Here is a 12,935-nt window from a genome sequence, read left to right on the forward strand (position 1 = left end):
CCATATTGTCACATGATATAATCAAGATAAAGAAGAAAAGTCAGAGTTTGTATGTGATTCTGTTAAATACCTCCTAGCAACATTTTGATCAACCAAAGTCAAGCAACTTACTGTTTAATAAAAATATGTAGTCCATGCTATTTGGCTATGCTTAACCAATTTGAATTGAGCCAAAACTAACTTTTTTTCTAGCAACATCTTTAGATGAGAACCAAAAGTATCTGATGATTAGTGAAAAACAGAATGTGGTAGCCAGTCTCCAAAGTGGTCCATAGGATTCTCACCTTCTTGTAGTCATACCCTTTTGCAGTCTCCCCCAAAGTGAATAGGACTACTTAACCTATGTAACCAAAAGGATATTGTGGGTTCCAAAGCTAGGTGATAGAAGACATTGAAGCTTCTCCCTGCTCTCTCCTCTCTCTCACTCTGTGGGAAGCCAGCTGCCTGATCATGAGGACACTTAAGCAGCCTGGGGAGAAGTTCATGAAGGTGAGGAATTAAGGCCTCTTGCCAACAGTCAACATCAACCTGCCAGCTCAGTAAATGAGCCATCTTAGAAGTGGATCCTCCAGCCCGAGCCAAGTCTTCAGATGACTGTAGCCCTGGCCAACTTGAACCTTATGAGAAACCCCAAGTCAGAACCATCCAGCTAAGCTGTTCTCAAATTCCTGACCCACAGAAATTGTATGAAATCATAAAATTTTATTTATTTATTTTTTTGAGGAAGATTAGCCCTGAACTAACTGCTGCCAATCCTCCTCTTTTCACTGAGGAAGACTGGCCCTGAGCTAACATCCGTGCCCATCTTCCTCTCCTTTATATGTGGGACGCCTACCACAGCATGGCTTGTCAAGCGGTGCCATGTCCGCACCCGGGATCTGAGCCGGCAAACCCTGGGCCGCTGAAGTGGAACGTGTGCACTTAACCACTGCGCCACCGGGCCGGGGCCGGCCTCAAAATTTTATATTTTAAGTCACCAAGCTTTGGGGTAATCTGTTACACAGCAATAGATACATAATACACAGAAATTTAACATAAGATATAATTTAAATATATATATATATACGCACACACACAAAATAAATTGGAAATTTTGAACATACTGTTCCATTCTTCTTGAGCTAGTTTTGTTAACATCCATGGTACAATTATAATTTCACAAAAATGCAGTTACCTAAAATGGGAAGAAAACATTGAGATTAGTTTAAGGGAGTGTTGAATGACATTTACGTTATTTCTATGCCCTTTCATTAAGAGAAAATTAAAGAATTACAAGAGCTGTGGCTTATCCCTTCTTTGTGTTTATTAGAGCAGTCCCAGAGAGGGAAGAACCACTGACATCACGTGGTACAGGTCTATCAAGTAGTCAGCTTAATTACTGGCAGATAAATGCATCCTTTGAGTCTCTTCTTAAGGTAGATTATTATTCAACATGGTTTTCATATTTTTTAAATTGTATTCTGATTTTTAATTAGCAATCTCTATATAAGAGATGTACTTTTCCACTATTCTGATTACTAAAATATTTAATCAGATCACTCCATTCCCCACATCTACCAAACAACAAAATTTATTGCACCTGGACTTAGAAGACTACTTGAGATCACACTTAGAAAAACTGTATTTATCCTGAAAATCAGCTGAAAATTGCTATCAAGATGTTACCCCTCCTCGTAAACCAAAGTCCTTTCGGCTTAAATGAGCTTTACAATGAGAAACACCCTATGGAGAATTTTGCTCTATACTGAATACATAGTGAATGGAAAGTTTCTAGTGTGATTTTATCCACAATAAAGTGATCCTGAGAAGGGTGGTACAAGCATATCTCATGCAACAAAAATCTCATATGCAAAAATTCAAACATATAAAACAGAATCTTTATGTTAACTGAAAAAAAAAACACTCAAAACTAGCCAAATTTTCTGGTGCAACAGCAGTCTTAGGAGGAAGTAGTGTGGTGTTAAGAAGATTTTGTTCTCATTGTGTTGTTTATTTCTCCATTTTTTAGGCTTGGGGCATAGGTAAATGTGCTTCCCAGAGGTAAGGTAGGGGTATGCTTATGCAGTACCCAGTGCTTTCATGCTGTTCCGGCTCCTTATTCCTGAATGCTAGAAACCCAGGAGTCATTCCTGCTTCCTCCTTCATCTTGAGTCAGCATCCCCCCACTCCAAACCATCACCAAGTCCTGTGGATTTTACCTTCTGTTTCCATATCCCCTGACACCATCCTGGACCTAACTGTTGTTTCTTCCTTGAACTACTCCATTGGCCTCCGAACTGGAAGTGATCTTTTTAAAATGAAAGATTGATCTTTTAAAATTGAAAATCTGATCATATCTCTCCTAGAAGCCTTCAATGGTTTCCCATTGCCTTAGGACAAAAACTAAAACTCTTAACTTGGCCCATAAAGCCTGCATGATCTGGCCCCCTCCGTTCCTCTCCAGATCCATCTGGTACTGCCCTTTTCTTGCTCTCATGGCTCCAGCCTCAGTGGGCTTCTTTCAGTTCTTCTATGGAATCACGCTCCCTTCCAACTCAGGGTCTTTGCTGATGCTAGTCCTTCAATGTGAACCACTCTTCCCCTCACCTCTTCACCTTATAAAGTCCAAGTGATCTATTAAGCATGAGCTGAAATCAGTGGCATTTTGCAGCTATCTTCCATTTGCCCCTCTAGATCGAATCTCCACCATTTTCTGTGCCCTGAGAGGCTGACCCATATGGAGTGCATCAACAGAAGATTCCAGAGAGAGGTACAAACTGTAGGAGAGTGAGGTCAGATATTTATTCTCCCAGCTCCACCCGTGCCAGGTCACCAGTGGTTGGCTATATTTCTCTATCAAAGGCCAAGGCTACTGTCAGGCAAGCCTCTCCATCTTGCTCTCTCTTGGGAATCAGGTAACTACTTCTTCCTCATGTCCCTGGAGACTGCATCACCTCTTTTTTTAAAAAGATATTTTAAAGGTATGCTTTTTTTGGTGAGGAAGATTGGCCCTGAGCTAATATCTGTTGCCAATCTTCCTCTTTTTTTAACTTTTTTTCCTCCCCAAAACCCCAGGACATAGCTGCATATCCTTGTTGCAGGTCATTCTAGTTCTTCTAGAATGTGGGACGCCGCCACAGCATGGCATGATGAGTGGTGTGTAGGTCCATGATCGAGATCCAAATCCACAAACTCCGGGTCACCAAAGTGGAGCATGCAAACTTAACTACTCAGCCACAGGGCCAGCCCCTGCATCATTTCTTATAGTTTCACTCCTGCCTACACCTTTGTAAGCAGATCCTTTATTAAATATTCATCTCTGCCAACCATTTCCTTCCAGGGCAACACTGACTGATACAATGACACACATACATTTTTACATATTGCATATATATGAATATACATACATACAAATAACTGAAACAAGTTTCATAAAACAACTTACCCTTAACGTGCGAAACATTCTATTTTTGATTCTATCATATTTTGCTTAAAAAAGTATTATAATCATGATCTACTAATGGGCCAACACCTGAAGTTTGAAAATGCCTTAAATGACACTTCTGCAAGTGACACTTTCCCGCCGACTCATCAGGTTGGATCAGGATTCCTCTGTTCAAGCACTGATTGCACTCTTATTTTTAGACAGCTTTCTTCACAATTGTCATGTTTATGTCAGTTTCCCCCACTAGACTGTTAAGTTCCCTGAGAACTGGAATCATGACAAGGATGCTCACTATTGTATCCTAAATTTCAGGCACTGTGCTCAAATAAGTATTTGTAGAATGAATGAACGAATGAACAAAGGAATGAAACTCACACTTAATGTGTTATTCTTCCCAAGAGTACTTACATTTGGATTTCTAGCACATTTAATAGTGGGATTTCTAGTACATTCTCTACTAATGGGATTTCTAGTATATTTCTGGGACACAGAACATTGGATAGGGGAGTGGGCTCTACGGTACATAAACTCTTTCTTGATGTATTTAAGAGAGGATCTGATTTTAAATATGATTTATGTACATCTATTTCATAAAACTTTGGAGTCATCCTTTTCTCTTCCCTCTCTCATTCCTTATCCATCAGCAAATCCTGTCAGCATTACATTGAAAATATATTCAGAATTTCGGTACTCATCACCCCTGTCTACACACCATAATCTTTCATCAGGGTCATTATAACAGCCTTCTAATTGATCTTCCTGCTGGTGCTCTTGCTTTCCTTCACCCTCCACACAGTGACCCTGTTAAAACAGAAGTCAGACTGAGTCACTCCTCTGTACAGAAGCCTCAAACGGCTCCCGGTCTCAGAGTAAAAGCCTCCTTTACAGAAGCCTCCCTGCTGAATTTTTCTCCATTGAGAAAGTTTTTCTCACATCGCCTTCTAATGTGCCATTTACTTGCTTATTATCTTGCTCCCCGTACTAAGATGTAAGCTCTATGAGGCGAGAGATTCCTGTTGTTTTGTTTACTGCAGTATCCTTCGAGCTAAGAACAAAGCTTGGTACGTGGCAGTCATTCAATAAACTGTTTGTTGAAAAAAATGAATGAACCCATAGGGGAACCCAAATAAATGTGCAATAATTAGGAAATGTAAATCTCTGATGTCCACTAATCTATCTTATTCTAGTCTACAAGTATTTACTGAAGACCTACTATGTGTGGGCACGGGGCTTGGCGCCCCCAAGTTGGTGGGGGCAGCAGAATGAGTTCTTCTTAAAAGGCAGTAAAGTCTTTTCAGGGCAGTCCTCTTCACCGTCGGGGTCAAAAAGAAGGATGGAGGTAAGAACTTAAGTCATTTCTTGAAAAAGACAAAGTAGAAGAAGGAAAGGAGTACAAAAAAAAAAAAAAGAAAGAAAGAAAGAAAAGAAGGAAGAGCTCCTTCTGCTTTCGTGCTCCCGGCCTTTCTCTTCCGAGAATCTCTGTTCGCCTCTTACCTGTGTGGTAAGCGGGAAAGATACCCCCTTGTTGGCGAATCAAATCTGGGGTACTCGACACCGAGGGACAGCAAGCCCTCGGGCTTCCTTTCTGCAGCTACAGCGCCCGACATCCCAGGGACCACGCTAAGGTGTTTCTATGGCAACGGTCAGCCTGGAGGACCTTTTCCTACCCTTTAGCTGGCTACCACGTTGCCTTCCTCTGTTCCAAAGTAATATATGTTGCAGCTTACAAAGATAAAACGACTTAGGGAAAGAATTTTAAGAGTGTTTTTAAATGTGGCTTGTTTCAGTCAGATGACGATTTCTGAGGTCTATTTTTTTTTTTTGGGCGGTCGCGGAAGACGCCTAAACTGGGGGCGGAGCAATGTTTATCCCACAAGGCCACACGACCGGGCCTCGACTTTCTCTTTCCGCCATCTTGGAGGCTGTGGAGGTGAGGGAAGCTCCTGCTGCTGAAGTTTGGGGGCAAATAACTGGGATGGGCTCAATCGTATGCGTCCGCGAGGCCCTGGTGCGGCTCGGAGGCCCTGCCAGTCAATGATTTCTGTGGATTCCAGCAAGAGAGAGGACAGGATGGAGGAGATGTGGGACTGATGGTGCTGGTCCCCTGACGCCCGGAGAACGGGTGCTCCCGTGGTCGGAGTTGCTTCCTGGACCCTAGCGGAGTGGAATAGGTGCACTTTGTCCGTCTGCAGTCCCTTTTTTGAGGCAGTGCCTCCTAAAGTCTGGGTTCTTTTTCTCTTTGCTCTTACTCCGAATCTGGCTCACTACACTCTCCCCTTTCCTCAGCTTTTTTCCCCCCCATTCACTGCTTAAAAGTCTTGTTTCTGCATGATTCTCTGACTCCTTGGTCTTCATTTCTTTCTGTTGATCGTGGCATGAGTTTTCTTAGGGCTTCCTTTTGGAGTTTCTAAGAGTTAATTTCTTTTGGAGTCTTGACACTTATTTTCGTCATCATTTTGGAGTTTGCCTAGGTGTCAGGCATTCTCTGAGGTTGGGGTGTCTTGCCAGACCGCGCTTCATGTAGGTGTTGTGGCATCATTACGTCTCCCCACACTCTTAACGTGAAATGCTGATCAAAAAGGAATTTGCCTGTGACAGGTTTAAGAAACGAGAGGGGACTAGGTGGGAAACGGGCCTTGCAAGATTTTAAACTGATTCTGTTTGTTTTAAGGCCTGCCGGAGACAGGACTTCTAAAACGACCAGTATGTCTGGAAGGTACGCGTTTTAAATACCATTGCTTTGTACTTGGAGTTTTTTTGTTTATGGGGCATGAAGCTAAATGTAAGCTTAAAACTGTTGGGGAAAAAATAAGGTGTTTGCTGTAGGTGACTTTTGGGTAGGTGTCATTACAAGTCAGTTCGCACTGGTGGTTTGTTGAAGTTAAACGAGATCTTTTAAGAGCTTATGGCTGACGTGTGTTTTGTGTCGTAGGCTGTGGTCCAAGGCCATTTTTGCTGGCTATAAGCGGGGTCTCCGGAACCAGAGGGAGCACACGGCCCTTCTTAAAATTGAAGGTGTTTATGCTCGAGATGAAACTGAGTTCTATCTAGGCAAGCGATGTGCTTATGTGTACAAAGCAAAGAAGTAAGTTTATAGTCTTCTCATGCTTTTTGAATTTTGTCTCATTTTCCTATTCAAAGAAGAATAAACAAAAGATGTTGGTAAACTAATTGGTACTGTTGTAGCTTCTACTTGGGGTCTTGGTAGGTCATAGAAGGATGTTACACCCCTGGGTGGTGTTGGATTTAGGTGTCTTCTGCATTTAAAAAAATTACAGCTGTTACTTGTTTCAAGGACGGAGCCAATGCCTTGTATTATGATCTTAAGGTTTTTCAGAGCACTTTTTGTGTACCCTAACTCGTTTTGCTGATTCCTCGAAATTATATTTTATATACATGCTTCAAGATGTTATGTCTCTCGAGCATTGATTGTTTCTTAATCCTGGGTTCTTAAACCCATCCCAAACCAGTTAAGATCTCTAGGGACATGCTTTCATCTTTGCCCCCCCTTTCCTCCTGCAAGCAGAGTGATCTTTCAAATTATAAGTCATATAATCTGTACATTGCTCAAACTCCCAACTGGTCCCCATCATGTTTAGTAAAAGCCGAAGTCATTAAGGAGCTCCTAAGCCTCTGTACATTCAGGGCTCCCTGTTTCTACTCTTAACCCAGCTAGCATTCCCCCTTTGGTATCTTCTGCCTTTCCACAAGCCAGGGCCACAGCTTCCTCAGATATTTAACACAGGCTGTTCGCTTATCTTCCAGTCTTTGTTCCAGTGTTACCTTCTCAGTGAGGCCTTCCCTGACTATTTAAAATTCCAAACAAGGGTTAAGTTCACACAGTCCACTTGTGTGGCCCGGGGTTCGCCGCTTTGGATCCCAGGTGCGGACCTATGTACCACTTGTCAAACCACACTGGTAGCCATCTCACATATAAAGTGGAGGAAGATGGGCACAGATGTTAGCTCGGGGCTAATCTTTCTCAAAAAAAAAGTAAAATTGCAAGCAAATTCCTTCCTTTCCCTACACACAAATATCCTCACATTTCTTGTCTCCCTTTCCCCCCCAATATTGTAGCTATTACCATCTGACATTATATATATTTTACTTGTTACTTGAATATCCTCTGAAAGGGATTTATGCTTTGTAAATGGCTGTAGTTTACACAATTACAAAAAATTTCATTTGTATAGGTACTCAAATATTTGTTAAATGATGCCCCCGTCCTGTCCCCTCCCAAACCCCCAAAGTAGTGAACTACAGTTGAGTTGAGAGCCACTGGTCTAGAGGTCGGTCACCTTGAAATTGTGTCACACTATATTGGTTGCCTGGGTTCTCATGCTTTTTTTAAATCTCTTTAAAATCAGCAACACAGTGACTCCTGGTGGCAAACCTAACAAAACCAGAGTAATCTGGGGAAAGGTAACTCGTGCTCATGGAAACAGTGGCATGGTTCGTGCCAAATTCCGAAGTAACCTTCCTGCGAAGGCCATTGGACACAGAATCCGTGTGGTAAGTACAGTTATTAGCAATATGGCACCCAGTTGAGTCAAACTCGGCTCAAGGCTTGGGCTTTGACTCTAAGAACTATTGTGATTATAAAATGTCACCAGTAATGTTGCACAATTATTGGCTACTATGTCAATGTATTATGGAACATCAGATTCTTGGCATTAGAAGGAAAGTGAAGGCAAAGTATTCAAATGGCTTGTGGCTGGATTTCAGATTTTGTTAAAGCTACCTGGGGGGGAAATCGTATTTAAATGAACAGTTTTCTGGCAAAGATGTTCATTGAGCACTGAAGTAATTTCTAGAAAGTAAAAATTCAACACACCTTTTCCTGGTATAATTCTTAATATTTTCCCATCTCTTCATCATGACAGTCTTGTTAGAAGAGGTGTTATTAGCTTTATTTTATGGAAGAAACCTGATGCTCTTATTTCTAGGTCCCAGGACTTTGGCCTAAGTCTTTGACTCCAGATCCTGTGATTTTCTAAAATAGCTCCTGTTTTCTTTAGTTAGGATTCATTTAGAGTAGACATGGCCATATTCTTGAGGTCCCAGGGTACTTTTTGAACCCTGCTGAGCAGTTGAGATTTCTCATCAGAGCAAGTTTTTACTCTGTTATTAGAAGAAACAAAATTAAATGGACTTTCAGTGCTCCCAGTACTGGTTCTTAATCAAAGCATGTTCACCCAGAAACTGAAGGCTATAAAAACTCAATCCCCCCCAACCAGGGTAAAAGTTGCCATTGAATGCCTTTCAGAAATGAGTAATGGGACAGTGGGAGGAGATTTATCCATATTGTAGTACTTAATAACATTTGTAAATTTGTATGTAACATGATGACATTGTGTTCTTTTTTCCTCCCCCAGATGCTGTACCCTTCAAGGATTTAAACTTATTGAAAAGTAAATAAATAAATGTATGGATTTGTTTTCTTGTATTTTTCTTAAATGGCTTAAAAATCTGTGCCATAAATTCAGCTGCTTTGTGCTCAAATGTGTCGTCATCAGGCATTTTCAGAGTATAAGGAACCCAGAGAGCTACCTGTAATGGTTATTACAGGCATTTAGGCAATAAGAGGGTTTTAGGATAGAATATAAGTTTTCTTTTTTTTCCTTCTCCCCAAAGCCCCCCAATATATAGTTGTATATTCTAGTTGTGAGTGCCTCTGGGTGTGCTGTGTGGGACGCTGCCTCAGCATGGCTCAATAAGCGGTGCCATGTCCGAGCCGGGGATCCGAACCAGCGAAACCCCAGGCCACCAAAGAGGAGCGTGTGAACTTAACCACTGGGCCATGGGGCTGGCCCCAGAATATAAGTATTTTAATATAAGGCCTTACAGGGTGTGGGAGTGGTACAAGTAAGCTCTGGCTGGGGACACTTGAAAGGAGTAGCTTGTAAGGTCTGTAGTGATGGAGCACTTGGCTTTTGGACAAATGAAGAAACAGCATATTCCAGGAAGGACCGAAGCCAGAAATTTTAGCCAGTGTAGATACATACCATAGAACTTCCAGATTTCCACATCAAAATGGATCTGTAACTCCTCATAACAGTATATTTCAACTTTGTTACTGAGGTTTATTAAATGTACTGGTAACTGCCCTCATTAGATTGGGAGTCAGTGAAAGAAACAAAATTATCTTGACAATTTCTTAAAGGACCTCCTAACAGTATACATTTATTCAATATAGACGGGTTGGGAAACTTGTGACTTAAAAATCAGAGTTGGGGGGGCCTGCCCATGGCTGAGGGGTTGGGTTCGTGCGCTTGGCTTTGGTGGCCTGGGGTTTCGTCGGTTTGGATCCTAGGCTCAGACATGGTGCTGCTCATTGGGCCATGCTGGGGCGGCATGCCACCTGCCACAGCCAGAGACACTCAACTACAGTACACAACTCTACTGGGGGCGGGGGGTTGGGGAGAAGAAGATGGAAAAAAAGGAAGGGGAAGATTGGCAACGGTTGCTGGCTGAGGTGCAAATATTAAAAAAAAAACCTGTTAAAAATTGTAGTTGGGAGAAATTTAAATGGAGATTATGTTGGTGGTATTTGGCAGCTCATTCAGAAAAGCAGGGATAAGATACCCTTGGGATTTGAGACTGGACAAGCATTCCGGTATATAACACTTGACTGGGAATAATGTGTAAGTTGAAAATGTCAAAATAATGCCACATGCTTAAGAAAAAGTATGTCTGTGGGGGTCAAGATTGCTAGGACGGTATGGCTTTCCTTGGCTCCCTGTTTTAATGTAGTGAAGTGCAGGATTGAGATATTTTAGCATAATATAAAGGAAACTAATCCAGGCTGCAGAATATTTTAAGTCTCAGAATGTTGAAATAAGAGTTTGAACCAAGGTATCAGTTTGCAGTATGTGGTTGTAGATGTTTGATGCAGTAGCAGCTAGTTTTTTTTGTTTTGTTTTTTTTTTTTAAGATTTTATTTTTCCTTTTCCTCCCCAAAGCCCCCCGGTACATAGTTGTGTATTTTTAGTTGTGGGTCCTTCCAATTGTGGCATGTGGGATGCCGCCCCAGTGTGGCTTGATGAGCGGTGCCGTGTCCACAGCCAGGATCCGAACCAGCGAAACCCTGGGCCACCAAGGCAGAGCTTGCAAACTTAACCTCGGCCACAGGGCTGGCCCCAGCTAGTCTTTTTTATTAACCAATAAATCTTGACATTCTATGGAAAATGTCAACAGGAAAAGGAGTTTGCCAAACTAAACCTCTTTTACAGTTTTTTATTTGGGTTCTCTAAAGCAGGTGCTAAACAATCAGCATGCTAAAAATGTATTGGGAGGGAGGGAGAAAGACTAGAAGAAGAGGATGTAGGAAAGGATTGCGTACTAATAGCACGTGGCAGTTCTAAGGTTTGCTAAGTCCAGTGGTTCTCAAGCCAAAGTTGCTGTTGGAAGAGTCCCATGTTTCACAGAAATGGGCTTGTGTTTCTACTGCCAATTTCATTTTGCTGGCAGCAACCCTTGGGAAGTATGGCTTCAAGGCAAACGAGGTGGAGGGTGAGGAGAAGCAGCTTGGGGCCATTGGTCAATTAGGCTGTCTTCTCTAGCTCTGTGTTCAGGTCACCACAAGGTGAAATTTGGTTATTAGAACCTGAAAGATAATGAACTTGTAAAATCTAGGGTCAATGGCAGAAAGTGCCAATCTCAGACCTAGTACAGTGAGATTTATCCCCCTTCAAAAAACAGCCAAAGTGGGGCTGGGCCCGAGGCCGAGTGGTTAAGTTCGCATGCTCCGCTTTGGCGGCCCAGGGCTTGGCTGGTTCGATCCTGGGCAAGGACATGGCACTGCTCATTGGGCCATGCTGGGGCTGCGACCCATATGCCACAGCTAGAAGGACTCACAACTAAAAATACACAACTATGTACCGGGGGGCTTTGGGGAGAAAAAGGAAAAGTAAAATCTTAAAAAAAAAAAAACGAGCCAAAGTAAACAAAAGTACCTGCTTTTCTGTGCCAGTTAGGCAGATGTATCACTACTCTTAAAGAAGAAGTCATTTGAGGAACCATTCAACTGGGTTATTTACTGTGACTGAAATCTTGTGGGGAACAATTGGAAAGTAAGTCCAGAAAACTAAGAAATGTCAGATTATTGCAAGGTCTTGTGTACTGTACTAAGGATTTTAGACATTATTCTTGTATGTAATAAAGTGTCATTGAAGAAGTTGATTAACAGGGATGAGCAAATTCATTTTAGAAAGATCTCAGTAGCAACTTGGCATAAACTTAAGAGAAAGCCAGGTAGGCTTTGCAGTTTTTTTTTTCTTTTTTTTTTTTAGATTTTATTTTTTTCCTTTTTCTCCCCAAAGCCCCCTGGTACATAGTGGTATATTTTTTTTTTTAGTTGTGGGTCCTTCTAGTTGTAGCATGTGGGATGCTGCCTCAGCATGGCTTGATGAGTGGTGCCATGTCGGCACCCAGCATCTGAACCCGTGAAACCCTGGGCCACCAAAGCGGAGCATGCGAACTTAACCACTCAGCCACGGGGCGGCCCCGGGCTTTGCAGTTTTAAACTCAAGATTTTTGAGCACTGAAATAGAGCAGACTCCATAAACATTAACAGAATTTTAAAGCCAATTAATTGTGGAGAGGAGTCTTCAAGGGTAACATGTTCCTAGCTTTGGTTGCTGGGTAATAGTGCATTTAGAACGTTGGGGAACCAGGAGATGGTTTTGTGGCAGGAAAAGTGATGAGTTTGAGGAAGCTGGAGGATGCTCAGCTGTGAACATGTCCAGAAAGGCAAATGGGTATTCAAGTCTGGATTAGGCATATAGAGGAGAGGAAAGAATCCCCAAGGCCTGTCACTTTTGTAGGAGTTCGGTGAATGTGTGGTATTCTGGGTGGGATAGATGATGGTAGGAGAACAATGGGAGTGGATGAAGAAGTGGTAGGCATTTGGACAAAGCAGGGAAGACAAGACAGCATCCTTAGGATAACTTAAGTGCAGTGGCAAACAACCCTTACTGGCAAATTCATCCTCTTTTCCACTGATGTCATGCAGCACTTGTAGAGGAGAGGGTTCCTTATGCTCTTCTGCTCCCTTAATGAGGTTTGGTCAGTGCAAAGGTAGTCCTCAAGCCAAAGTTACAATTGAAGGAGTCTCATGTTTCACAAATGTGCTTGAATGGCTAGCAGACCATTCAAACAGCCTCTCTCCGCGATGACAGTATTGTTAGACCTAGGAACTTGAAGGTAACTGGTGCTTTTCTTTGTTTTAAATTCACAATTTCTTTGTGGTCGTGTAGTGGAAAGAGCACATGTTCTGAAAGTGATAAATTTGGTTTGGAATCCCAACTTCCACTAATTGTGGGATGATAGACACGTTATCTAATGAGTCTACTCACTTGTAAAATGCCCACCCTTTTATTATTTGAGTACATGATCTTCACCAATGAATGTAAATTCTTGGGGATTTTCTATACTTTCCTGCCCCTATAGTTTCTAGTATAGCAATTTACAATATTGAATTCATGCTGAATGACTATTCCAGCTCTGTGCT

The 12,935-nt window shown here is 42.1% G+C and overlaps 2 protein-coding genes across 9 annotated transcripts in view; one reads left to right on the plus strand and one right to left on the minus strand.

Annotated features, from left to right (window-relative positions):
- Positions 1-5,148, minus strand: part of IQCG (IQ motif containing G) — a 42,896-nt gene extending 37,748 nt beyond the window's left edge. For 2 of the 7 annotated variants that reach the window (XM_070243639.1, XM_014732841.3), the window contains exons 1-2: positions 4,919-5,059; positions 1,104-1,174 (exon numbers count right to left, since the gene is read on the minus strand). In XM_070243639.1, the coding sequence (XP_070099740.1) occupies positions 1,104-1,141 (38 nt within the window). In that variant the 5' untranslated portion in view covers positions 1,142-1,174; positions 4,919-5,059. Of the gene's footprint in view, positions 1-1,103; positions 1,175-4,918 lie in introns of all 7 variants that reach the window. The other 5 variants (XM_070243638.1, XM_070243637.1, XM_014732839.3 and 2 more) reach the window with 4 other exon arrangements.
- Positions 5,149-5,313: 165 nt separating this feature from the next.
- RPL35A (ribosomal protein L35a) lies at positions 5,314-8,881 on the plus strand. 2 transcript variants are annotated; one of them, XM_005601758.3, is made up of 5 exons: positions 5,314-5,595; positions 6,096-6,140; positions 6,357-6,509; positions 7,792-7,936; positions 8,800-8,861. In XM_005601758.3, exons 2-5 carry the CDS (start codon positions 6,130-6,132, stop codon positions 8,821-8,823), a joined length of 333 nt encoding a protein of 110 aa, XP_005601815.1. In that variant the 5' UTR covers positions 5,314-5,595; positions 6,096-6,129; the 3' UTR covers positions 8,824-8,861.
- The last annotated feature ends 4,054 nt before the right edge of the window (positions 8,882-12,935 follow it).

This window comes from Equus caballus, chromosome 19, assembly GCF_041296265.1.
Source record: "Equus caballus isolate H_3958 breed thoroughbred chromosome 19, TB-T2T, whole genome shotgun sequence".
Classification (NCBI taxonomy): domain Eukaryota; kingdom Metazoa; phylum Chordata; class Mammalia; order Perissodactyla; family Equidae; genus Equus; species Equus caballus.

Coding starts and splice junctions, on each gene's coding strand:
- RPL35A (XM_005601758.3), top strand. Junction 6,510..7,791: donor TATGTGTACAAAGCAAAGAA/GTAAGTTTATAG, acceptor CTTTAAAATCAG/CAACACAGTGACTCCTGGTG. Junction 7,937..8,799: donor TTGGACACAGAATCCGTGTG/GTAAGTACAGTT, acceptor TTCCTCCCCCAG/ATGCTGTACCCTTCAAGGAT.